The following is a 26,801-nucleotide window of genomic DNA, read 5'->3' as shown; positions in this document are numbered from 1 at the left end:
GGGCAGCTGAGCGGCGGCCCCCGGGCCCCGCCCTCCCCTGTCCGGTCTCCCCCTACACCGGTCTGCCTCGGTGGGCATCACAGGGGACGCGCCGGGCTGGAGGAGCGCCGCCCGGCGGCCGCGCGTGCGTGCGGGCCCTAAGTTCACGCCGCGCGCCTCCGCCTCCGGGACTCCGGGACGCGCTCACCACCCGCCCCCAAAACCGGGGGCCTGGAGGCACGGCGGGGCTTCGGGGCGGGGCTTCTGGGGGCGGGGCTTCGGGGCGGGGCCTCGGGGCGACGCCCACCCCATCGGTCCCGGTCCCGCGAGAGCGCCGAGCGCTGGAAGCACGACCCGCGCTGCCGCCCGGAGCGCTGAGGCCGCGGGAGAGGCCGGGAACGGGCGCGAGCTCAGCAGGAGCAGCTGCACCGGCCCGCGGCCCTGGGGGAGCGCGCTGTATCCCGAGGAGAGCGTGTCGGGACGAGAGTGCCGCCGGCGCGGCGCTGCGCTGCGCGGGAGGCGGCTCTCAGAGGACCTGCCCTGAGGGGGGCGTGTCCCGAGCGGCAACAGCGCTCGCAGCGGAGCGCGCGCTGACCCGCTGACCCGGACGCCGTCCTCTCGGGGCGCCGCGCTGCCTGCGGGGAAAGCTGCCCTGACTCGTGCACCACTCTCGGGGGAACACTGTCCTGGCGGGGGGGCCGGCGCCCACACGGCCAGCTGCTAGGCCGAGAGCCGCGCGCACACCCGCGCTACCTTTAGCTGAAGCATGTTGCTGAGCAGGACGTCCCCGATGCGTCGGTGGTCGCCTGTGGCCTGGGCACTGGAAGACCCCTCCCTGGAGTGGGGACGGACAGACAGACACGGTCAAAACCTCGCGACAGCGTGTGAGCTACGCTTCGCTTGCTGCCAGTGCCCTGGGGGGTCCCAGGCTCAGCAGGCACCTCTGAGGGCGAGGCCGTACTTGACAGAGGCGGTTGTCACATCTCAGCCATCCTCCAAATGGTGGTGACCGGGCAAAAAGGGGTCTCCTTGTAACCTGCCTCTGCCCTCTCCTCTGGAACAGGGTGAATGCAAGGGGCGTTCGCTAGGGACTAACGCCGTCTCGTGCAATAGCGGCCCTCGTGAGCTAGCGAGGACGCTGGGAAGCTCCCGCGCACAGGGACACCGGGACGGGGACGCGGGCGGGGCCGCCTGCGGCCGTTACCAGAGCGCCAGCCTCTGCTCCACCTCGCGCAGGAAGCCGCTGTGGAACTCATAGATGGGGTCGATGTTGGAGAAGAGCAGGGTCATCAGGTCCGCAGGCATGGCGTCCGCCTTGACCACAGCGCTCCGGAACCACTGCCGGGAGAGCCCAGGGTGACCCAGGGACCTGGCCCCCGACGACACACAGCACCGGCCCCGGAGCCCCCACGAGGCCAGCTCAAATCCGCGCCACGGCTGACCAGCCAGTTTGCAACAGAAGAGAGCAACTGTGCGTGAAAAGCTTCGAAGGGGTATATTCCCGGGTTCACAAAAATCGGACCCACTATTCCGACCTGACGTAGACATGTTTTAAGGCAGACGTATCTAACAGAACATGTACACACACACACACGCAGGTCTCGGGGGGGATCCTGTGTCCCTGGCCCAGATTTAAGAAGTATTAAGAAAATCAAAGCAACAAGGGACTTAGGTTTCATACCACGGTAATAACTTCTAAATCCTTCAGGTATGTTCGCTCTGTAGCAAGAATCTCCTTTGCTATGAAGTAGGCCTCGTCCGCGGGCGCACACTGCAAGAAGTGCAGACAGCGTGAGCGCGCCAGCCGGCCACGTCGCCGACGGTCCTAGCGCGCCAGCTCTTCTGCTCAAGTTAACGCTGTCACGTGATCTTCACGTGCACTTCCTGAGAGCGTCACTTCTAAGTGAAGATATAAGCCCCGCTGTATCGCCCCCAGATGTTCTTCTCATTTTATATTATTCTTTTTTGAGAAAAGAATTGCTGTTTAAACAGCAACATATAGTGAAGCTAATTACTCATTTTGTGATGAAATTACTGTTCAGATATCACTCACAGGACTGTAGCTGCTTAACACACAGATACAGGCACACCTCAGAGAGATAGCGGGTTGGGTTCCAGACCACCGCAATAAAGCAAATACTGCAACGAAGTGAGTCACATGAATTTTTTTGGTTTCCCAGTGCATATAAAATTACATTTCCCCCATACTGTAGTCTATTAAGGGTACAACAGCCTTGTGTCTTTCCCTTTTTTTTTGGCCATGCTGCACAGCTCGAGGGATTCTAGTTCCCTGACCAGGGACTGAGCCTGGGGCCATGGCAGTGAAAGCACCAAGTCCTAACCACTGGACCGCCAGGGAATTCCCACATTATGTCTAAAAAAACAATGTACATACCTTAATTAAAAACTACTTAATTGGGACTTCCCTGGTGGCAGAGTGGTTAAGAATCTGCCTGCCAATGCAGGAGACACGGGTTCGAGCCCTGGTCCAGGAAGATCCCACATGCCGCAGAGCAACAAAGCCCGTGCGTCACAACTACTGAGCCTGCGCTCTAGAGCCCACGAGCCACAACTACTGAAGCCTGCGTGCCTAGAATCCATGCTCCGCAACAAGAGAAGCCACCGCGATGAGAAGCCCACGCACCCAAACAAAGAGGAGCCCCTCCTCCCCACAACTAGAGAAAGCCCACGGGCAGCAACGAAGACTCAATGCAGCCAAAAAAAAAAGCAAAACAAACAAAAAAAACTACTTAACTGCTAAAAATACTAACCATCATCTGAGCCCTCAGTGAGTGGCAGTAGTAACATCAAAGCTCACTGACCACAGATACCACAACAACCATAATAATAGTGGAAAAGTTTGAGGTATTGTGAGAATTATCAAAATGTGACACAGAGACACAAAGTGAGCAAATACTATTGGAAAAATGGCGCTGGCAGACTTGACACAGGGTCACCACAAACCTTCCATTTGTAGGAAAAAAAAAAAGCAGTACCTGCAGAGCGCAATAATACGAGGTCTGCCCATGCATGAATGTATGTGATTAGCAACAGTTCAGCCTAACTCACACAGAAGTCATTAAAATTGCCAAGCGATGTACGTTTTATCTGTGCCGGCGGTTAGAGCCGGAGGCTGGCTGACGTGGCCCAGCCCCGGGGCTCTTAAACCTGCGACAGGGCCGCTGACCATCTGCAGGGGCCACAGGCAAGTCAGCGGTGACAGGACCCTCAGGAGCGGGAAGGGCAGCACAGCGCTCCCAGCGAAGCACAGGCCTCGTGCCCACCTGGGCTGGGGGCTGTGTCTTATCCCTGCAGGGCCCCACCCCACTCTGAGCACACCTCAGAGAGCTGCCTCCGCCTCGGTCAAGGTCGGTGCATGGCCTCTCCTCCACCCTCTCCTACCTGGCGGACACCTGGTCCTGCTCCGCCCCCGCATGCTCGCCCCGCTGCTCTTCCCCCAGATGGAGGATTTAGGGCCGACCCTCTCACGTCTGCAGCCATGCCAACAGGCACCTGGGACGTGCCCAGGAACAGAGGTCCCTGCCCTCGAGCTGACAGCTTCCCAGGCAGGAAGCAACTCCAGCTACCGGGGAAGTGACCCAGCTGGGCAGCGAAGCGCACAGAAGGACCAAGGGAGCAGGTGGGGTGGAGGCTGGCAGGACAGACGGCTGCCTCCTAGAGAGGGCGGGGCCGGGAGGCTGGGCGGTGGGGGCCAGCCCAGAGGTCAAGGATGGGGGGCTACAAGGTGAGCCAAGTGGTCACCAGCGGGGTGGGAAGGCAGGGTGTTTGGGGCCTATCTGAGCACATCGGGGTGCGCGGGGCTCAGGATGTGTCTGGGGGCCGGGGCTGGTCAGGAGGCGCAGGGAAGGGAGAGCCAGGCTGAGGGGTGGTAACCCTGATGGTCAGGGTCTGGGTGGGGGGAGGTGGCGAGTCGGCCGAGGGAAGGAGTGCGGCAGGGCGAGGGTCCGAGTCTGCAGGTGACCCGTTCGGGGAGGAAGGTGGGGCCGGGTTTGCACCGTGGGGTCTGAGACTTCTCCCCGGGGCCCTGGGGAGTTTAGGGAGGTCGTGGCAGCAGAGGCCGCTCCTCCTGTGTGTCCCGGAGGCCACTGCTACGGCAGCCGCCCCCTCAGCCGCGGGGACACCAGGAGGTTCCACCTGACCCTTCACAGCCTGTCCTGCTGTCCTCCCTCTGGGACTTGTGTGTGGCGCGTCCGTGGGCTGCTTCTCACGCCAGCTTTTCCCACAACACTGGCAGCCACACGGTACCATGGCATCTCCTGGTGTCCGGCCCCGGACACCTGCAGGCCGCCTTTCTAAACTTCATGCTCGTCAATTCTTTCTTTCTGGGCTTTGTGCTATTAAAAAATGACTGCTTCAAATCCACTGAAAAATCACTGAGCTTGTGTGCTCAGTGAGCTCTCTGGGGTCAGAGCTGCCCCAGGAGGCCCACGGGCCTGGTCTGGGAGGCTTCGGCCCTCCCTGCCTGGATCTCCCTGTGGCCAAGCGTCCTGGCTCTGGTCTGGATCGCGGACACGTCGCACGCACGCTGCCGGTGAGCATTTCCTGCCTGGGTCCCCACTGAGGCCCGAGACCAGCTCCTCTTCCCGTGGCGGGTGAAGGTGCCCAGACAGACGCTCAGAAACAACCACGGCAGTATCACTGCTGAGGTCACAGGAATACTGCAGGTGCCAAGGGGATGCCAGCAGTAGAGAGGTCAGCAGCAGCTCGTGGGTGGCCAGCCTGGGTAGCCAGGGCCAACCCCTGATTTCCAGAGCAAAGAGCACCTCTTAGGAAACTCAGCGGAGAGACAGCAAAACAGCTGCTGCTCTGCCAGCCATACCAGCAAGCAGACCTGCCCGCAGGCCCCAGGTCAGGGCAGAGCGAGAGGCCCTGCTTTGTCCCCACAGAGCCCCGAGCCTGGTGCCCACACACAGGCAGGGGAGCAACCCCACCTTCCCTTTCAGGCCTTCCCAATACTGTGCGTCCCCACCAATTTCTATTAAAAAGGAAAAACAGCACAGTAAGTGGGAGACACAGGAAGGAGGAGGGATCCCAGGAAGCTGGCACACGGGCTCCGAGGGAGGGTTGGGCAGCCCCCCCGCACCCCCACCCCAGCCGGGCAGTCAGATGCCGACGCGGGAGCCCAAGGCTTCCAGGACCTGCCAGGGGAGTCATCAGGAAACCTGGGGGTCTCCCAGCGTGCATCTGGGGGGCCAGGGCCTCCCTGGCGATGCTTCAGGCTGTGGCCTCACCAGCGAGCAGGCACGTTTCTCTGCCTGGTCCGTGGCGCTCTGCCTACCGACCTCACTCTTCCCCCGCAAGTCCACACGCCCAGCCCCTGGGACGCACCTCCAGAACGCCTCAGCCCCCAGCCCCACGGCCTCGCCTGACCCCCAGGCCTCCTCCCAGCAAAGCGGGGAGGCTGAGGCCCCCAGTTCCTCGGGATCCACAGCCCCGCACTTGGAACCTACGGGCGCCAGGAACGTGAAAGGAATGAGGAGGCCCGTCTTGGCGCAGAGGGACCCCGAGCGCCCCGGAGGTGGTGGGAGGGTCTCAGGACTGGGGAACCCCCAGCCCCTGCTGCCCAGGCCCCCAGCAGCAAGCCCCCCAGGGGCGCCCACCTTGTGTCTCAGCTCCTCCTGGTCGTCCGTCCCGGCTCCGCCAGCGTCGCTGAGGACGGGGCTCAGCAGGGGAGAGGAGCCCTGCTCGGCTGGGCCCAGTGGGCTCAGGCTCGGTGGGGTCTTCCGGGTGGAGGGAAGCTGAGGACTCTCCACGGAAAGGCCTGGAAGTGAACGGGCGATGGAGCGAGAGATGAAGAAGGGCAGACCCGAGGGACAGCACCTGCCACCAGGCCCTTCCGGAGACACGCAGGCCTCAGTGTGACATAAAGCAACGGTGAGAACCGGTGACAAGTGAGAGCCCGCTTCCCCAGAGAACCTCCAGGGCTCTGGTTCCCGGGGAAGACGCAGGCACAATAGAGCCAACGGGGAGGAGGGAGCGCACGTAAGAGGCCAAACTGACGCTGACTTATCTGGAAAAGAACGTGTATTCTAAGGCCAAACTCATTAACCATTCACTTAAAACACTGGATCACACTCGTCATACTGTTTTCTACTTCCCTGAATTGTTCGTTAGCAAGGATTTTATTCTGATTTCTAGAATCATACCACAAAAGTAACTAATACTTAATTTTTTCCCCTTCTGAAAATGATGTTTGCTTTTGACCAGACTGAAGCCAAAATTCTGGCCTCGTTCTATTTCATCCAACATTTTGTGATCAAGAAATTCTCTTTTCTATTTAAAAAAATCCTCAAAGGTTTATTTCTAATGTTTTTCTATGAGAGATTAGTAACTATTAAATGCCACGTTTGAAAGTCACCTTAAAGCAGAGTTTTAGAGGAGACGTTTAACTGTTCAAAAGCAATTTAAGATAGACATTTACCTTGAGTTTATAAATGTATAGCGTTTTAACACCCAAACTACCATTATCTCTAAGTATGATTATTAAGTCGGTTTACAAAACGCTAGAAGTAACACAACGGGTTTCAAAACGAGATCCTTTCACACTGTGATTGGGGACCAAATGCAGTTACCCACGGTGACCAGTTTATAGACCCAAAACTTAGTTTATTCAGCCTAAAGCATGAAGTGTGTAGGAGGCAGGCTGGTGCAGAGAGCTTCCTGCTGGCCGGGCTGCCACGCAGAAGCCCCTGCAGCCCTCCACCGTGGCCTGAGGGCGGGAGGGAGCCCTTATTTTCACATTGACAAGTTCAGAGCTCTGGGAAGCCGGGACCCCACTCAGGGCTTCTGGGGATGGGCTACCAATGCCGGATAGCAGGGCTCTCCTCTGGGATTCTCACAACCACACAGATTTAAGACACAGAGAAACGTTCACTGACATTAGAAAACCTGGACAACGTAAGGACGTGAAATTATCGGAACCAGTTTTATTAAAATCTGCTTTTATTACACATTTAAAATAAGCTAAGCCACCTTAAAAGAGCGTGCCTTGCCTACCTCCCCTCCCCCGACAGGCCTGCACTGTCACTTCTCCGGGACCAAACCGAGCAAGGGCTCTGGGCTGTGCCCGAGGCATGGCTCCTTTGACTGCAGAAGAGGCTCGTTTCCGGCTGAGCTGTTCAGGATCACACTCCAAGGTCCGTTGTGTCCCTAAGTAGCCCGGAATTGCATAATGAGACACCTTCACACAGTGAAAATTCAGAAAAGATGTAGAAGCTACTAATAAGCTACTTATTCTTCCAGGCGTGTTGCTCAAGGTGTGAGAACCAAGACGCTCACCCTCGTTGGTTCTGAGAACAAGTCCATGGGGTGACCCTCGCGTCTTCCCGCCCCGCACAGCCCTCCCGCCCGACAGAAAGCTACTAGGGCACAGCTTACCACAGAGTTCTTGCAAAACCTGACTTTATTTTTACATAGCAGAAGGTGACAGGTGAGGAGGTGGTGTTAGCTCTGAAGCCTCCTGTGACAAGGCCAGGGTGGGCTCGGGGGCCGACAAATGGGCCGACGAACGGGAGACCAAAGCCCAGCAAGTGACTGCCTCGGGACAAACAGCTCGTCCGGAATAAACTGCTTTGGTTCTAGGAAGGTTAAAAGCCATCATTTGATATTATCATTGTAGACAAGGCTGCCCTCACATCTGCAGGTTCCACATTTGAAGACTCAATGAGGACGGAATATATCGGGGGGGGGGAACGTTCCAGAAAGGTCCCAAAAGCAAGACTTGAATTTGCCGCTCTGGCAACTGTTTACACAGCATCTTACGTTGCATTTACAACTATTCACAGAGCATTTACACTGGATTAGGTGTTGTACCTAATGTAGAGATGATTTAAAGCATCCGGGAGCACGTGGGTAGGTTGTATGCAAATACGACGCCATCTCACATAGAGACTTTCCTGTCAGGGGTTCTGCTATCTGTGGGGTCCTGGAACCAATCCCCCGTGAATACTAAGGGACAACTGTACTTACTATTTCACAAAAATTGTCAACTCACAATTTAGTGACTCGATTAAGAAGCACCACAAACAGACATTAAACATTTGTTTTTATTAAATCTGTCAGCCGCATCAAAACGTAATACATCGTACCTACATCAAACTCTGTCAACACAGACGCTACGAGATGAAGCGAATAAATCTGCAAGGAGCAGTTTTCAAGCAAGTGGCAGTAAACGAGGCTGCTGGAGCGTGCGGGCCACTGCCTCTCTGTCGTGACGCCAGCGACGCGCGGGCCCTACGCCCAGAGCACGCCCGTGGGGCCGTGGTTCCGCTGGCCAGTTCCAGGAGCGGCCGGGGCGCGTGAAGGCTGCTCTGGACCGTGTGGTGGCGTGACAGGCTCTGACCTTAGAAAGCCCTGTGCACGTGGACGACCTGTATTAGAATGCACACCAACAGGCAGATTGCGTAAGCATTTTTAAGATGCTAAATGTCAAGTTTTAGGTGCCACAGAGTATGTGTAGCCTTAACTGACATGGTGAAGAATCTTAAATGTTTGTAAACCCAGACCTCTGCGTCCAAGGTCCTCTACTGTCAAACAGCCAGGAGGAGTCAATGTTGCTCTGAGTCACAGGACCCGCTCACACGTAGGTGGTGCGCTACTGCCCACCGTGGCACCGAGAACCACCAAATCCTTGCAGACGAGACAGGTTTGGAAATGCTTCCAAAAGGAAATGCTTTGGGATGGGTGGACAGCTCTCCGTTTCTGCTGTCCACCCAGAGTTCACAGGCAGCCTCTGCTCTCAAAGGTGCAAGGTTTGACCGTCTTCAAAGAAAAACACTGCAGGGCTTCCCTGGTGGTGCAGTGGTTGAGAGTCCGCCTGCCGATGCAGGGGACATGGGTTCGTGCCCCGGTCCGGGAAGATCCCACATGCCGCAGAGCGGCTGGGCCCGTGAGCCATGGCTGCTGAGCCTGCGCTCCGCAACGGGAAAGGCCACAATGGTGAGAGGCCCGCATACTGAAAAAAAAAAACACTGCAAAGGTAAAACTTTCGTTTCAGTCAGTCAGCAGTGAGCCACCCTGGGAGATGATTTTCTTTGTGGCATTCTTTATTTCCAAACATTTCTAAATATCCATCTGATAATTTTTGACATCGTTTTGAGAAGCGCAGTACTGTGCTTTGTGTAACCTCCTTATCGTCTGACCAGGTGATGAAAGAGAAACATCACATTTAGACAGGAAGCTCAGCTACTTTTATTTCATACCTTTAAATTCTCTTCTTCAAAACTCTGTAATAAAATAAACAATTTTGAAACTTTTTGCCTTATAGCGGAGCAAGAGTCAGCTCCAGTTTGGAAAGTTCAAGGTCAAGTTTGAAGGTTAACATGATGGAGGGAGTGTAAGATCTAGAAGCTCCCTCTGTGGCTGGAACAGTGATCACTAATCCCATAAGAAAAGGGAAAAGCTGATTTTTCCAAAGCACCCAGGTAAGCATGACCCTGATGAGCCGCAGGAAACCACGTCTGGCTCCACTTCTGAACTAGGACGTCACGAGTCTCTTATGGGAAACATGGTTCATAAAATAAAGTAGGAGGTAAAGAAGCGGCTACTCCGAGGGGCCCGAGGCCCAGCTCACCCCTTCCTCCTGCTGTGTGTTCGCCTGCCTCCCAGGGCTGTGACGGCTCAGTCTGCAAGTGGCTGTGGTCACCTGAGACTCAGGGGGTGACGTCTACACGCATGGCACACCCAGGGGCATTTTCCCGAGTCTTCTCTTCTGTTTCCTTCTAAGCAAACAAGACTCTTTCCTTGTTAAGAGAAACGGGGGTGCCAACCTACAACTCATTCACACTCTGGGCCACTTGTCTGGATGATGCCCGCCAGGTGTGGGGTCTCCTCTGCTGACACATGTAGGTAGTCCAGGGTGCACGTCCTTGTTCTAATAAATGACACATTTTGTCTAAAGTTTGAGAAGCTGTGACTTATGGATCTTCTGAACTATTGGAGCGACGTAGGCAAGGGCCCCGAAACAAACTATTCAAGTAAACTAGGAAGTGTGGAGGTGACGTGCGTTAGGAAGGAGGTGCAGCCTGTGAACGTTCTTGGAAGTAAAGGCCACAGAACTTTTACCCTCCTAACTGGTCACCCTGTGCATCCACTGGGTTCATCACGGAGGTGTTGCCACCTCATCCCCGCGGGGGTGACGGCAGTGGGGGCGTCAGTGAGGGACGGGCCGGTGTGATGGGGGAAGAAATGGAGACCCCAGTGATCCACTGTCCTCTGCTCTAAGGGGGGGTCCCCCAGGGAGTTCATGCCAACAGGAGCCTTTCTAGATGCTGCCAGCCACCTCCCGCCCCCATCACACTGGGCGCCAGGTGCCTCGAGACCCCAGAGGGAGCCCGGCCCCCGCCCCGAGGGGCCTGCGCTGCCCCAAGCACCCCGTCCTCAGCCGGCTTGCTGCAGCCGCTGCGCAGGAGTGGGGCAGCCCCGAGGCCTGAGAGGGGCTAAAGAGGCAGACAGCTCCGTGGACGCAGCAGAAGCTCGTGGCAGCCGAGAGAGGGTCCAGGAGGAAAGGCCAGTTCAGAATCTGAGCAGCTGCCACACTTCGGGCCAGGGATTTTATCAGGTGGGGTCTAGCTGACTGCGGGGAAAAGGCAATAAAACGGTCTCATTTTCAGAGTTAAGAAGCCAACAGCACGTGTTCTGTGCACTATAAGCCCAAGGACCGTGCAGTTCAACCCCAAAGCTGCCAACAGTGTTGCTCTCAGCCAGCACCTTGGAGGCTCATGCAGGCCCAGAGCCAGCAGATCACTGGCTCTCCTACATCCCCCTCTGCACACTGACCAGAGGGGCCACGAGCCTGAGCGGGGCCGCTGAGAAAAGCAAGGCACTTCCCCGACTGGCCTTCCATAGGGGCGTTGCCACCCACAGCCGGCATGAGACAGCCTGTGGGCTCCATGGGGCCAACTGCCTATGAAGACAGATGTCGGTGGTGATGTGAAAAGATACAGGGCTGTTTCCGGGGTTCACCTGACGCATGAGATAACCTTCCATGGGTGTAAATCAAAACTGCACGCAAGTAGAGGGAAAGGAAGCTTAAAAAGCCATCAAAATCCATAGCAAATATTCCCTTATTTTATTGAGTAAACGAAGAGTTCTGAATTAGTACATATCTGCAAATTTATAAATGGCAATTTCAACGGGAAACAAACTTTCAAGAACCACAAACCAGGCAACGTCAATGTGTCTTTAAAGGATGAACGAGTTCAGGTTTACAGGGAAATGCCACCCCCTTTTCTCCTCATTCCTGGGGACATAGATACGTTCATGCAAAAGACAGCATCCAGGGTCACGGCGGGCAGGGCGCTGCGTGGAGAGACAGTCCCACAGCGGCCCCCACGCCCCGGCCAGCTGCGACAAGCTCTGTCACTTCAGGACAGGGGCCGGGGCGCAATCCCACGAGTGAACCCGTGGCCTTGAGAACAGACACTGAAATGCCCAACTTTAAGTGCCTGAGAGAACGTTAACATTTTCACCTACGAAGTACTGTGCCAAGAATGGATTTCTTTCTGGTGCTCCCTGAACCGGGAGGGAACAGCACACCATGAAGACGCACAACTGGCATCCCTTGTCACACACACATAGGGTCGTGGCCGTGCGCCACAGGACCGGAAGCACAGCACGCCTGGTGCTCAGCCACCCTTCCAGGGCGGCAGGTGAGAAGATGCCTGCTGTGAGAACCACACCCACAGCACCAGAGCAATTAAAGGACTTTGCAAAGTGGCGACCTTGGGGTGATCAAAGTTCCCCACGTTAAACTTCTTTGTGCGGTTTTCATTGCCCATCCCTCCACCATTACTACCATTTTAAAAACGCGTGTTAACCGGAAAAAGGAGTCCTGCTCTGACCCCGCACTGAGAGAGCTCCTGTGTGATGTGAAAAGGCACACACGGGACACGCCGCTTCCTGCTTTAGTGCCGTCAACCTGCCTAACGTGAGGCTGTGCTGTCGTTAGACCCTGGAAGCGGAAAGACAATCATAGACTTGACAGCTAGTAAACATAAACAGTCCACGTAAGTGGAATGCGTCACTCCAGGGGACTTGGCGGGGACGGCGGGCACCGCCTCTGGGCTGCGGTGACAGTGCCGGGCTCCCCCGTGGGCCGGCGTGAGGAGGGCTGCTCCCAAGCCTGTGGGTCCCACGCCAATCTGCACATTCATCCTGTAATCCGGGTCTGCGGAGCCACCCTTCCAAGGTGATGCCACTGCATAACGTGTTTTTCAAATAAAAGGCGATCACCACGAATGGCCTTCGGCAAACCCAGCAAAGGCCGGCTGCTGGCCTCACTCAGAACCATGCTGGATATTTTAATGTTTCCTGTAAGTCAGCTCTTACTAGACAGAACACGACAGTGCCACTGCCTGGGCTACAAGCAGAAAGACAGGACCTGTAGGAGCTATCTTTCAGGCTCATTTTCCCAGTTGCCGAAGGGTCCCCTCCGGGAGGGGGCTCCTCCCACTTGAGTGAAGGGGAAGAAGGGCTGTGGGCAGAGTCCAAAGAAGCCACAACTGATATTAAAGAAATGGTTTCAATATAAAAGGAAAGCTGTAAAATTAAACATATCGTGAACACTCTGGAAAAGGAAAGTTGTTCAAAATTTCTCCAAATCTGACCAAAAAGCTAACCCTGAATCTGAAAATAACACCTTCACCAGCAGTGTCCACAGTGCGTCTGGGATGCTGGGCTCGTTCTAGAGCCGCGCTGCCCATGCGTGGAACAGGGAGGGGGTCAGGGGTCGGGGTCAGCAGTCAATGCAGCTGCAGGTCCAGCCTCCAGGGCTGCAGGGCCTGAGGGGCAGACCGACGACAGCCCAGGCCGCTCGGCTTCCCTGCAAGTCACCGGCACAAATGGGAAAGAGGAAGAGGAGACAGACGGGCTATCTCGACCTTGAGCAGCACGCGGACCGGGTCTGGATCCCAATTTGAGCAAACCAGACGTCGGCCAGCACTTCGTCCACCTTGTGGGGTGACGTCTGTGTGGGGTCAGTGAGGAGGCGCCTTACGTTTCAGAGACACATGAGCGCTGAGGAAGGTCGTCAGCGCGTCAGGCCCCCTTTATAGGAGGGGGGCAACACCCGGGGGGACGTGGCGGGGGGGACACAGGACAGCCCTGCCCAACAGGCTTGGGCTTCACTCCTGATACGCCTCTTTCCGCTTCTGCATATCCTGAAAACTGTCTAAACAAAAGCTAGAAAATTATCCCCAGAAAAAGAAGTTTCTTTGAAAAAACAAGACAAAACCTTTAACAGGAAGGTCCAGTAAAAGACGTCTGAGAACACGACTTATTCAGATTCTTCGACATGTGACGACGACCACACAACCCCCCCACACACACCCCGCCCCGCATCCTGCAGCCCCGGCTGCTCTGCTGGCTCAGACTTTCTGCCCAGACACCAGGACGGGCTGCTTTAAAGACAAAAGGACACTCTTGTTAGTTCGGAGCGTCGGCGGGCACAGTCAGGAGACAACAACCGACCAAGGACAGAGGCAGCCGTCGTGTCAACTAAGATTCAGGAAAAGCGTTGGATGGACAGCGTCTGTATCAGCTCCTTGCCACACACACCCACGGTGTGTCTTTTCAGTGACACAAAGTGTCCCAGACGTGCCATCCTCACCAGTGACGTCAGTCATGGTCACACAGTCTCTCCACAGACGCCGGCCAGTCAGCACCAATGCAGACAGACCCATGGCCTGGGAGGTGCGGGGGCGACGGGTGAGAACGTCCCGGGACCAGAGCCACGAGGGACCCAGAGCGGCGGTAAGGCAGCTGCGAGGATGGAAAGTACCGAGCCATTAGGCTGAAGCCCCTGCTGGTACCCGACTGACACCATCGACGGACGGCGACCGAGCCTGCAGGGAAGCCCCGGCATCTCCATGCGGCCGCCGGGAACGGGGTCCACACACACGGCGAGGATGGGACTTTCAGCAAGAAAACTAACCTTTAAACACGGTGCTGCTCCACCAGGTGAGACCGGGAAGGAAGCACAAGACCCAGTCCATGGACTCGGTGACAAATCCAGCCCTCGAGGGGCCCGGCCACGCAGCCTGTGCTGAGCGCTGGCCCCACGTCCGCGGGGTGTGGAGCGCAGTGCCCCCAGGGCCACAGCCACCTTGGCCTGTCCACACACATGACCTTGCCCAAGGCCTCTGGACGGATGCGTGCGGATGGGGTCTATCAGAATCAGCCCGCAGCTGTGTCGGGTGCACACCTGACCGGAGGAGACACCACTGCTACAAAAGGCCAAGCCCCCTGCAGCTTGGGGAGGCCCCGGGTGCCCAGTCCCCACGGGGAACAAGCCCCCGTCGGCCCCAAGGAAACGGCTGGCCGGCTCGAGCCAACGCCATGCCCCTTGGGCCGGTTGGTGTGTCTGGTTCTGCCTTCCCTGCAACCGAGTGCGTGGCGTCCCCCAAGGAAGGTGGAAAGGACACAGTCCCGCTTACACCGCAGGTTAAACCAACGCCTCTCCAAGCACGGTCTCTGGATCCTAAGTCACGGACGCAGCCAAGCCTCGGGCGCTGAGCCGCCCTGGGCAGTCCCAGACCACAGCACACGGAGGCCGCAGCCCCCGCTGCCCTCCCCAGGAACTGGGTCCTGTGGGGCCTATTCAAGATTTCGTGCAGTCAAATCAGACAAAACCTCCATCATAATTAATCATGGGCCGCACACCTCACCTTAAGAAGCAGCAACAGGCATAAGGCACACATTCCATTAGAGGTCAACACGAATCAGAACCGTGTCACACTCAAAACACATAGCACCACTTTTGCTGTATCGAAGCCAACGCCAGAAGAATAAAGCTGCACAGGCGAGACGACCAGCCCCGAAGGGTGAGCTGGAGACACTCACCCACTCTAAACCCGCGGCACAGCTTTTAACACCGCTCCAAGCGCAAGTTTTCACTTTTTGGCATTCCAAACGGAACAATCAGTCAGAGAATTAGGGTGAAAAAGGAATATCTAGCCGTGACCACATCACCTTCTGTATCGAAAGCCGACAGTCGGAGCCCTCACCCCCCGAGCAGGTGAGGGTCCCCAGGAGGGAAGCCGGGAACGGTCAGGACAGGTTTTCATCGACCTGCTCTCCAGGAGTCAAATTCTTTATGTTACTCTGCAGATCGAAAAGGACTCTCTCTCCCCTTGTCAGAGCAAAGGGGTTACCGAAGAAGAGGCTCACGTCTAGGGGGGCCTCGGCCTCGGAGCCCCACGAGTCTGTGTCGGAGCCACTTGGGTCCTCAGCCGTCGTGGGCGGGCAGCTGAGCTGCTCTAACTGGTCGACGATGTCCGAGAAATGGAAGGCTGAGCTGGCCTCGGAGCGGACCGAGCAGGCGGGGAAGTTGGCCATGGAGCTGGCCTCGGACTGGGCGGCAGAGCCGGGCGTGTGCGCGGACAGGCTGCCGGGCAGTGGCGCGTTGCTGAGGGAGCTGGTCTCGGACCGGTGGAGCCGGAGCGAGCTGGCGGCGGACGGGCTGAGCAGGCGCTGCATCAGGCTGGCCTGCGCCTTCACCTCCAGCAGCTCCGAGGTGTCGGCGGGGTGCGCGTCGCCGAGGCTGCCCTCCTCCTCGGACTCAAAGCCGCGCGCCCCACTCCCACGGGCCGGCTCCGGGGAGGACCCCTCCGGGCTGGACGGGGCAGACCCCAGGCGGCCACACAGCAGGGCCTGCGGGCGCAGACTGCCGAAGGGGAAAGGAAAGGCCTCAGAGCCTCCGGCAAAGAAGATGTCTGCCAGGCCGCCATCTCTGAACTCCTCGAACGCCGGCAGCTGGGCGCTTGTCAATGTGAAAACAGGGGCCCCCCGGAGGCTCTGCCGGCCACACGTGGGCGCCCCCCTGGAAGGGGAGGGGCCCACGGTCAAGGCACCCTCACCATGGCCACTGTGACCCGCACGCTCCCTGCCGGCCCCCCCTGCCTCTAGGCCTAGGGCGGCGCGACTCAGCCCCTCAGTACTGCTGGGGCCACAGCTCCACACGCCCCGACCCGACCCGACACCTTGGCAAGGCTGGAATGCAGGCGGCCCGGGGGGCGGGGCCGCGGCCACGCCGCTCCTCTCTGCAGCTGGCCACCTGGCGCTGGGAGCCGGGGGCCCCGTCGGGGAGCCGCTGCCATCCTTGGAACCGAGCAGGCCCACGGGGGCTGGAGGGGAGGCGGGGCCCGAACAGAAGGAGGCACTTGTTGAAGACGGGGACGCGGGAGTCCTCGTGCCCTCGGTGAACAAGACGCTCTGGGGATCAAATCAGGAGAAGAGAAAAAGGAACACGTGAAATGAGCAATTACTGCTGGGAAGTCGCAGAGCTAACTGGGCCCAGGTGAGTACAGCCGCACCCACACATTTCTGTCACAGCTTCTACAAAGGAGGGCAGCAGGTCAGACCTTTCCTTTTAGAACTGAAGATCTGTAAATGCAGACATGATTTCAAACGGACCCAGGATCTATTTAGGTCCCTTGTAAGTCCACTTTTTTCTCTGCATTAGGCGTGACCTGTCTACAAGAAAGGCCATTTCCACCACTAAAGGCCCTGAGTCTCCCTGGCACCCGGGTCACCCTGAAGTTGCCTGGGGCTGTCTTTGGGCATCACTGTTCCCCTGGGGCTGGGCAGCTGGAGGAGGGGTGAGCTGCCCCACTCGGCTACCCAGGCGCCCTCCCCCGCCCTGCCAGGTGTCACCGGGGGACAAAAGGCATTGGTGCATCCACACACCGCCCAGGCAGCAAGGGCCAGGTCCGCACACGGAGCTCCTCGCCCACGCCGTGCACAGGAGCCCCAGGCATCTTGGAGGCGCAGGAGCGGCCCCGCGTATGAGCAGGAAGAGGCTCACGAGGGGGGCGCAGGGTGCTGGGAGGGGTTGCTCGCCCCGCCGGGCGCCTGCGCTGCGTCCTGGCTCACGGTCCCACACGCAGGGACATGGAGCAGCCCTTCCCACTCACGTGTCACCGAGACACAGCCGTGTCACACCTGCACTCACAACATCACAAGGGGGCGGTCAGACCAAAGCAGAAGCAGCAGCAGCAGCAGCAGCACAGCGACCACCCCTTTAGACAAAGCGGCAGCTCGCGACCCGTCCCTTTTCGTGTGTCTACCACGTGGCTTTTTCCTAATCATCGACCATATTCCATATTCTCTGTGATTTTTAAAAGACAGCATCAGAGAACTGAAAGCTTAAGTGTAACTTTTAGACTACTCACAAATTTGAACTTTGTTAAAGAAACAAAAATAAGTTCTTTTAATTTCAGTTGATTTAACAAGGAATTCCAAAATAGAAAACATACCTAGAAGAGTTAAAGAATGTTGATATTTAAAAGACCCGATTAAAAAAAAATTTAGGACACATGAGCTTTAATATATGAGGTACAAGTGTAGCTTCTGGAAATACTATAACAGTATAAATGACAAAACTGTCAACGAAAATCAACTTTGTGCAGCAATAAAAATGTATAAATATGAAACTATACAGCCACACATAGAAAGTTATGAAATAACAGTACATGAAAAGAGCAAGATTCTCTGTAAAAATATACTTGCATGTGGCAGTCAACACGCAAATGTGAACACAGGGAGCGACAGCAGAGAAGCAGACCTGAAACACAGAGTCACCGACGTCCCGGCCTCGCAACACAGAACTGTCATGTCTGGGACACTGTGGCCAAATGTCTCCTGTGAGTGTTTGTGTGCACCTGTGTGTACCTGTTTTCATATAGCTGTGATCATGTCAAACACACAGGCATACACATTTGTTTCCTGCTTTTCACCCTTAAGATAATAGCAAAAGATGCACTCAGTGAACACGGCTTCACTAAGCAAATCATCTCCCTAAGCTGGCATTTAACTGCACTTTGCACTTTTATAGAAGGAGTATTTCTCAGTTGTTTTCCTGACAACAAAAAGCACTGTGTCCACAGCACAAAGAGAAGAAAAAAATACATAGAGAGAAGCACAAAGAGAAGATAAAAACTGCCTGGATCCAATCGCTCAGAGATCATGTTTGATGCTGTGCATACACTTGTCTTTTTAAATCAGAATGAAGACGTGACCCAGGCTGCTTTGCACCCTGCTACTTTCACGTACTGATATTCTCTGGGCGCGTCCTGCTCGCGCACTATTCTCCCGAAACGAGATTTTTAAAGGCTCTTGAGTAGCGCCTCACGTGGACACGCCCAGAACTGCCAGTGACTCACCCGGCACAGACGGTGGTCGCTAGGATTTCTCGAATGATAAACAACACTGTCACACATCTCACTGCACAGAGCTTTCTCTTCACTCAGGACTCCTTTCTGCAAACAGGGTCCCAGGATTGGAATTTCCTCACAAATGAAAAAGCTAATCTTAGGACTCTTGTTACAACATTGCCAGATTATTTCCCCGAAGAGGACAGGTGATCATATCGTGTACGTTTTACGCAGAAGGACTGACCTGCCTCGGCAAGTTGGCATTTAGGGCGCGGAGAGACATCTGGGTCTTGCTGTGTTTTCTGCAAACAGAGAACAGGCTGTGAGCCCCCAGCCCTCCTCGCCTGACCCGTTTCTAAAGCAGCACATGCTGTGCCGCGCAAGGACTTGCATAAACATGTGGCCAAGCCTCTGCTAACGTGAGGCACGTAACCAGGAATGGCGGGATGACAGAAAACAAGCACTCAAACAAAAACTACACGTCCAGAAGAGGTGAAATTGCACCCTTCACACTGAAGGAAAAGCTCCACATGCAAAGCAGCAACATGAATTTTCAGATTCAAAGTTTACCACGCTATGTAAAAACATTACATCTAAGCTAAGCGGTACAGACTAGAACCAAAAAGCATCATCTGTATCTGTACACAGTAACTGCAAATAACTGTAAAACACAAATCTATTACCATTAAAATAAATAAAAGAAACAGGACTCAAGTGCCAAAATACACGTTTACATATGTGAAGTGATGTTTACTCAAATACAGGTTAAAGTATTTAAAACGTTAATTTTCAAAGCCCACACTTTTCATCATGAAGATGAGAAAATTTACCTTTCATACGGAATCCTCTTCATCCCACCGTCTTTGACATAATCCACTAGTTGCTTCTGAGTTCTTCCACTGTGAAAAAAAATCAGGTTTTAAAGAAAAGAATAAACAGTAATTCACAGCATTAATTTTTCACAAAAGCAAAGGAAAAGTAAGACTTGCCCATCCTCTCTCACAAGTTTACATATACATTTAAAAATTATACTTTGCAACAAGCATAACCAGTTTTCTAAACAGTTTTTACGAAGCCTATTTTTCCCACTATTTTATTTGATATGCTTTCTCCAGTTTTACAATAGCTGCAGTCTGCGTGTAGTTCTCTGGAACATTCACACCACCTTCTTCTTGACTGAGGCTGTTCGGGTTCTCAGTCCCACAGACAAGGCCAAGACCCGCCCGGCACTGCTGCCCCACCTGTATCTGAAGGAGGAACCTCTGCTGAAGAGGATGGCTCTAGCTCTGGGCTTCGGCTGATCAGCAAGTCTGAAAAAGGTGTGATACTCTACACACGTCTTCCAGAAGTTCTTACACGCGTCCCTGCTCCCCAGCACGAATTCCAGGGTGTCCTGGTAAGGCCCCTGGGAACAAAAGACAAAGGTTCGAGTCACTATATCAAGAATAAAATTTAGGAAGGCAAAAGGCTGCTCCAAAGTTAAAGATTAGCACGTTTTCTTCCTCAAGGTTGTATACAAAGACTTCTGGTTCCATTTACATTTAAGAGAAGAAAAACACAAGGTATATATTCATTGTAGAAACATCAGGAAAATGTGGCCATCTACAATTACACAACTGCTAACATTCTGAAGTTTATCTTTGTAACCTTTTCCCACCTAGGAAACTAAGGCATCTTTCCAGGCCGGCTGACGCATTTATCTGTTATCACCCAATCATTCTCCTGGGGGTTCTTCTGGGATGTTTCAGATGCCCAGGACACACAGGGTTTTCAGGCTCACAAACATCACCATGAAGAAACTACTGCATTGTCTCTCATGGCTATTCCTTAGGATAAATTCCTAGAAATGGTATATTGAGCTCAGAAACAATGCACATTTTTGAACCGTATGATATATTATTACCAAATTACTTGCCAGAAAGAACATAATACTTTGACTCCTATGTTTAATCTTAAAAATGTAAGTGCTTAGGGATACAAAACGTAACCTTGCCAGGTGCAGAGACAGACACAGTCCGGAACTTTGAAACATCACGCTGTTCCAAAGAAGAGCTGCTTTGGGACATAAAGCCGCAATTCTCTTCTCTCCCTGTCCTTTCAGAATAACTGCCAGAAACTTCTTTTTTTTTTTTTACAGAGAAAAAAAAAGCAGCCTTTTACTTGTATTTTGTACATGTTTTTGGCATTCCTTATACTTCTCTCATCCACAGAAGAAATATTTGAGTAAAAAACAATTAAGCTATCTGTTCATACTTGCTACCAAACACACTTACACGCCGCACATGACCCTGGGGTTTGACAAAAGCTAATCAAGTTGAGCCTTTGAAAAGCTTAGGTGAAGCCTCTCCTCCAGATTGGCCCGGAGCTCTGATCTCCTAGAGTGTCTAAGCTGACAGCCTCCTAAGCTTCAACCCCACAGGGCTCAGCTAGTCTACTTTTTATTTCCTAACTTCCTTTGTACAATAGACATGTAACAATGTGAACATCTCTGAATAGTCTGACGTACTGGATTTTTTCAACTATCAGACTGTACAGACATTTACTTATCCCCCTTTTTACTAATTTCAGTAAATTTATATTTAATTATTACCTTACTGACTCACAATCTCAAAAGAAAGGAACATTTATTTTCTGAAAATCAAGTCTACTTCAATTAGAGCTATTAAAGGGTCAATTTCTGAATCAAAGACACATGAGAATATTGGAAACGCCCCTCTCTTCATTCTGGACAGAAGCTCTAACACTGATTTGCTGTGCAGCTTCTTCTGATCACAGCTAAACACTCCGTATTTCAGCTTTATTACCCAAAGAAGGACTGGCTGTAATAGACCAACAGTTCTCAGCAGCCCTGGGAGTCTGTCCCACGTGCACTCTCTCAGGCCAACCCCACAGCTGAGTCTTGGGCGGGGCCACCCCCGGGGATGCTGATATGCCCTCTAGGTGAGAAGTGCTGGGCAGGTCACCCCGAAGCCTGTCCCCAGTCCCGAATCCTGTCCTTAAATTCTTATGTGAGTTATGCTGAAACGATATATAAAGTAATTAAAGGGACTTCCCTAGTGGTGCAGTGGTTAAGAAGCCTCCTGCCAGTGCAGGGGACACGGGTTCGAGCCCTGGTCTGGGAAGATCCCACATGCCGCAGAGCAACGAAGCCCGTGCGCCACAACTACTGAGCCTGTGTGCCACAACTACTGCAGCCCACGTGCCCTAGAGCCCGTGCTCTGCAACAAGAGAAGCCACCGCAATGAGAAGCCCGTGCACCGCAACTCAGAGTAGCCCCTGCTCGCCGCAACTAGAGAAGGCCCACGTGCAGCAACAAAGACCCAACTCAGCCAAAATTAAACAAATAAATTTTAAAAAGAAGTAATTAAAAACTCAGTATTCTAGCAGAGTAAATTCTCTTACAACTTAAAAAGTTCTCAAAATAATACTTACATGGACCTCTGGGTGGAGTTTGATAAGAAACCTCTTCCTCTTAAAGCTGAGCTTCCGGAGCCTGGACCAGTTGAAAGTGTTGATCTTGGTGCTGCTCTGGAATTCAGGACACAGACGTTCGTTGAGGAACATCTGTAACCTGACGCGTGCACACGACTTCTCATGAAACAGAGAAGGTTAAGTCACATCCTTGCCAGAAAGCACAGCAAGCCCCTGCCACTTTATGTTCGGAAAGACTCCGAATTAAAATGTCAATACTAACCACACTAATCTCTCTGTTTTAGGAAGAAAACTTTATTTCTTTGATGAAGCTTTATTACAACCTCCTTTTTTCAATGTTAAGAGTGAACATTTTTGAAGCCCCCCTACTGCGAGGACGGCGGCTGGGAGGGGCCTGGTGGTGGCAGGGCGGGGCTGGGTTTCCCACTGAAGGGAAGGACGGAGGGATCCCAGGGGTGCCGGATGGGACCCAGATCCAAGGCTGAACCCCCGACTCTCCAGAGTGGGCACACCGGGCAAGGACCTCAGCTTCTAAACAATTTTGTCCACTAAGGAGACCAGGGCCCTTTGCTCTTCCAGGGTGGGGCAGGCAAAGAACAAAGGAACCTGGACCATCTTACTGTGTAAGAAAGTAAACAAGTGCTCAAAAAATGACAGGGAAATGTCGAAAGGACACAGGAGGGATTTCCTTCCCTGGTGGTCCAGTGGTTAGGACTGCACCTTCCAGTGCAGGGGGCGCGGGTTCGATCTCTGGTTGGGGAGCTAAGATCCCACATGCCTCGCAGCCAAAAGACCAAAGCATAAAACAGAAGCAATATTGTAACAAATTCAATAAAGACTTTAAAAATGGTCCACATCAAAAAAATCTAAAAAAAAAGAAAAGGGCACAGGAGCCACCTGAAGGGACTCCCTGATGTGGGTCAATTTAAAGATCAAAACAAATAATGACAACAGATCAAGTATCAGATTATAACCCGAATTATAACTTGAGTGATAGTACGATTATAATACAAACCCATGATCCACAGGGACGTAAAGACAATAAACAAACGAGGAGAAAACCCTTCTAGGATCATGAAGAATGGAATTTAAAAAGCTGCCTTTTGGCAACCACCCGGGAAATTTACAGTCTTAAGTATCTCTCCACAAAATGCTTACTAATTACAAAGGATAAAAAGTCACTTTGCAGCGAAGAAGCCTGTCAAACGCCTTCCAACCATGTGATGGATACTGGCACTACCGGCAATGGGACAGATAGGCACCGTGGGCCACCTCGCGGGCTGCACCAGGCACACTCGCTTCTGTCATTCACCCGCCCAAGAAGCTTAACTAGGGTCTGATCGTCAGCAGGTGCTGGGAGGCCCATGTCACAAAATGACTGGCCTTGAACCTTCCAAAGCATCAAGTTGGGAGAATCAAGGAGAGAAGGAAGAGAGTTCCAGACTGAAGAGGCCAGAGCGGGATCCTGACTGGGCAGAGCGCTTGGCCTCAGAAGGGATCTTCCGAAACCAACGAGACTGGGGCAACTGGTGGAAGCTGGATGCGGTCTCTGGGGAAGGAGCACGTTCTACTGTTCTCATATCCTTTCCATAACCTTGAAACATTTCCAGAATTAAAATGTTAAATGGACTGAAACACTTTTCTGGCATTTTCTTTTCTATTCTCGACTATCATGACCATTTACTCTTTTCTACAAATTCAAGATGCGGGGTGGCAAGGTGAAGAATGTTTTCCCTTCAGAGATACTAAAACAAACAAACAAAACAAAACAAAACAAAAAACCCACAACAACTTAAGCAATTAAAGAGGAAGGAGGCACTGAAATATGCACGACACGGACAAACTCTGAGACAGGGGAAAGCTGTCAGGCACAAAGGCCATTTACAGGAACGTCCAGACAAGGAAATCAGCAGAGACAGAAAGCAGCTTAGCGGCTGTCAGGGGCGGGCAGTGACTGGTACGGTGTGTGGGGTGAGGCTGCGATTTAAACGTTCTGGGGTTAGTGGTGACGGTGACACAATTCTGTGAATATACTAAAAACAACTGAATTATACTTTTAAATGGTGAACTTTACGTTACGTGTGAATTATATCCAGTTTTTAAAATTCCTGAGTTAAGAAGTGTCCTTGAGGCCAAGATACAAATGACAGGGTCTAGATGAGACCCAAGTATCCCAGCTCCCAACACTGTCCAGACACGAAGTCACTTCAACTGCTACTCAAAGTAAAATATTTGAGGGTTTCCAACTGGGTTCTCAAAAAAGCAAACAAAACAACCAAACAATAAAACATCAACAAAAGAAAAGAAAAGAAAACGCCCACCGCCAGCTCTCACCTCTAGATGGTAGGTGCCTAGGGCAAAGGCTTAAGAAAGCAGGTGGCCACAGGAGGGGCAGGGAAGGGCCTGTCCTCCCCAGGAAGACACAGAAAAGAGCGAGAGACACACTGTTCCCAGCTGCAAGCTTGCCTTCCCATTTTCCCTTTGGGTCAAAATAAAAAATCACCACATCCCAGGGCTTTAACCGAGTCCTAAATCGAAATAAGGAACCCACGGATGACTGCCCTCACTCTGCCCTGGGCAACCCTGACACTCACCGAGCAGCGCCACTCAGAGCCACTGCTTTCATTTTGGATTTTATCAAAAAAATCCACAGCTCAGCTGTAAATGCCAAGTAAGACCTGAAACAGAACCCGGAGACTCAGGGCTCTCTGGGCCACCCTCAGGCCTGCTCCCCCGGACAGAACCGCCTTCCGGACCTGCATCCGCATGTCCACACAGCTCGTCCAAGGCTGCTACTGTATCCTGCTCTGAGATCTCGTCTCCTGGACCTCCATACCCACCACGACCTCACGTCCACCCCTCCCCACACTCCCTCCACTTTTGGTAAATTTAAAATTCGGTATTTATATTACTGATCACGTAAGTACTGCTTGCAAGTTGAGCCAACCTGAATTATAACTATACTTTGCTCCTTTGCTTTTAAAATTAATTAATTAATTAATTTTGGCTGCTTTGGGTCTTCGTTGCTGCACGCGGGCTTTCTCCAGATGCGGCAAGCAGGGGCTACCCTTCATTGTGGTGTGTGGGCTTCTCGTTGCGGTGGCTTCTCTTGTTGTGGAGCACGGGCTCTAGGTGCACGGGCTTCAGCAGTTGTGGCACGTGGGCTCAGCAGTTGTGGCTCGCGGGCTCTAGAGCGCAGGCTCAGTAGTTGCGGTGCACAGGCTTAGCTGCTCCACGGCATGTGGGATCTTCCCGGACCAGGGCTCGAACCCGTGTCCTCTGCATTGGCAGGCGGATTCTTAACCACTGCGCCACCAGGGAAGCCCACTCCTTCGCTTTTAATTTTCCTCGAGTCACTAACTGCCTCTTTTCGTTTGCCTAATCTCTAGGTACCCGTCGCTAATTCTAATTCAGCCCAAAACTTCCCCGCAGACCTTTAGAACTCTTCGATACGGTCTAACCCATGAAGCCATCGCTCATTCTTCCCCCTGCCCCCTCAAAGGCCGCACCTCCCGGCTTGCGGGATCTCAGTTCCCCAACCAGGGACTGGACCCGGACCCTGGCAGCAAAAGCACCGAGTCCTAACCACTGGACGCCAGGGAGCTCCCCCATCAGCCCTTTCTTGGAGGCCGCCTCTGTGCTTATGCTGACGAACGTTCTCCCCATCTGAGCACAGCCTGCACCTCTGCCTTCTCCAATCTGAGTCACCCTGTTTCCTCAGCTCCCATCCGAGTTTCTCCCTCCTTCAGTGTTGGCCTTCAAAAGGCTGTGCAGGAACTGAATTTCTGAAAACCTGCATATCTGAAAATGCTTTCATGTTCTCTGTACAGGAGTCGCGTTGCACAGGGCACAGAATCCCGGGCTGGAAATGCTCTTCTTTCACGTGTAGAACCTCCAGTCTCCAGCTGCCAGTCCTGCCGCTACTAGCCCGGCAGCTCTCCAACTGCCCCCACCTCTGGCAGCTCGCGCTGACGAGCCCTGCTGCCATCACACTGGAACCTGCAGGCACCTTCAACCTGGAACTTTGTGCCTTGAGTTCTGGAAACTTTTTCTCGTGTAATTTCTTTAACAATTCCTCCACTGCTTTTTGGTTCCTGCCTCTAGAATTCTGGGGTGCTGGACCTCCTGGATGGCGCTGGAATTTTCTTTACTTTTCTCTCCCATCTTTCACCCTTTATTTATTTATTTATTTATTAGCAGTACGCGGGCCTCTCACTGTTGTGGCCTCTCCTGTTGCGGAGCACAGGCTCCGGACGTGCAGGCTCAGCGGCCATGGCTCACGGGCCCAGCCGCTCTGCGGCATGTGGGATCTTCCCGGACCAGGGCACGAACCCGCGTCCCCTGCATCGGCAGGCGGACTCTCAACCACTGCGCCACCAGGGAAGCCCACCCTTTATCTTTTATTCTGTTCTGTGGAGAGTTCCTCAACTGCATCTTCCAAACATTCTCGTTCCGCCAATGTGCGTCACTCTTTTTCTCCGTAACTGCCCTGCTCTTGTTTCAGAGCTGCAAGCTTTTCCCTTATTTCTGTGAGGCTTTTTAGAAAACGTAATACACACAAATTGAAGGTCTGTGGCAACCCTGCACTGAGCAAGTCTATGGGCGCTGATTTTCCCAAGAGCATTTGCTCACTTCGTGTCTCTGTGTCACATTTTGGTAACTCTCACAATATTTCCAACTTTCATTATTATATTTGTTATGATATCTGTGATCAATGATCTTTGATGTTACTCTTGGGAAAAGATTATGACTCTCTGAAGGCTCAGATGATAGTTAACACTGTTAGCAATAAAGTATTTTTAAATTAAAAAAAAGAAGGAAAATGTAATACAGTGACATACTAACAAGGTTCAAATCCTTAAGGTACCAAAATTGAGTCCAGAATGAACAGGCCCCTCTCCCCACTTCCAAAAGCCTGCAGGCTATAGTAACATCCTAGGGGCAGTCAACACCAGTTTATTTTGTAGGGAATAAATAGAGTGTGTGTGTGTGTAAGTTCCCCTCTTTTCCCCATAAGCGGTAGCAAATTCCACACACAGTTTTGAACATCTTCTCCATTTAACAATACATCTCAAAGAATGTTGCACGTATCAGGACACAGAGAGCACATGCAACCTTTGGACAGTTGTCCAATTATCCCATAATATGGATGCCCCACCATTTATTTAACCGGCCTCCTAATAATTAATCACCAGTATTTTACTATTACAAACAAGGCCA

General features: G+C 53.1%; 1 protein-coding gene across 1 annotated transcript in view; it reads right to left on the bottom strand.

Annotated features, from left to right (window-relative positions):
- FARP2 (FERM, ARH/RhoGEF and pleckstrin domain protein 2) overlaps window positions 1–26,801 on the bottom strand; it is a 93,124-nt gene that overhangs the window by 11,913 nt on the left and 54,410 nt on the right. Inside the window, exons 9-17 of the mRNA XM_082841885.1 lie at window positions 21,582–21,677; window positions 19,391–19,554; window positions 18,980–19,048; window positions 18,394–18,451; window positions 15,978–16,209; window positions 5,601–5,761; window positions 1,661–1,750; window positions 1,184–1,317; window positions 733–814 (exon numbers count right to left, since the gene is read on the bottom strand). Of these exons, the coding sequence (XP_082698011.1) occupies window positions 733–814; window positions 1,184–1,317; window positions 1,661–1,750; window positions 5,601–5,761; window positions 15,978–16,209; window positions 18,394–18,451; window positions 18,980–19,048; window positions 19,391–19,554; window positions 21,582–21,677 (1,086 nt within the window). The remainder of the gene's footprint in view (window positions 1–732; window positions 815–1,183; window positions 1,318–1,660; window positions 1,751–5,600; window positions 5,762–15,977; window positions 16,210–18,393; window positions 18,452–18,979; window positions 19,049–19,390; window positions 19,555–21,581; window positions 21,678–26,801) is intronic.

Source organism: Leucopleurus acutus (assembly GCF_964270905.1).
Source record: "Leucopleurus acutus genome assembly, chromosome: 6".
Classification (NCBI taxonomy): Eukaryota; Metazoa; Chordata; class Mammalia; order Artiodactyla; family Delphinidae; genus Leucopleurus; species Leucopleurus acutus.
Note: the sequence above shows the minus strand (reverse complement) of the source record. Positions and strands in the feature narration are given on the sequence as shown.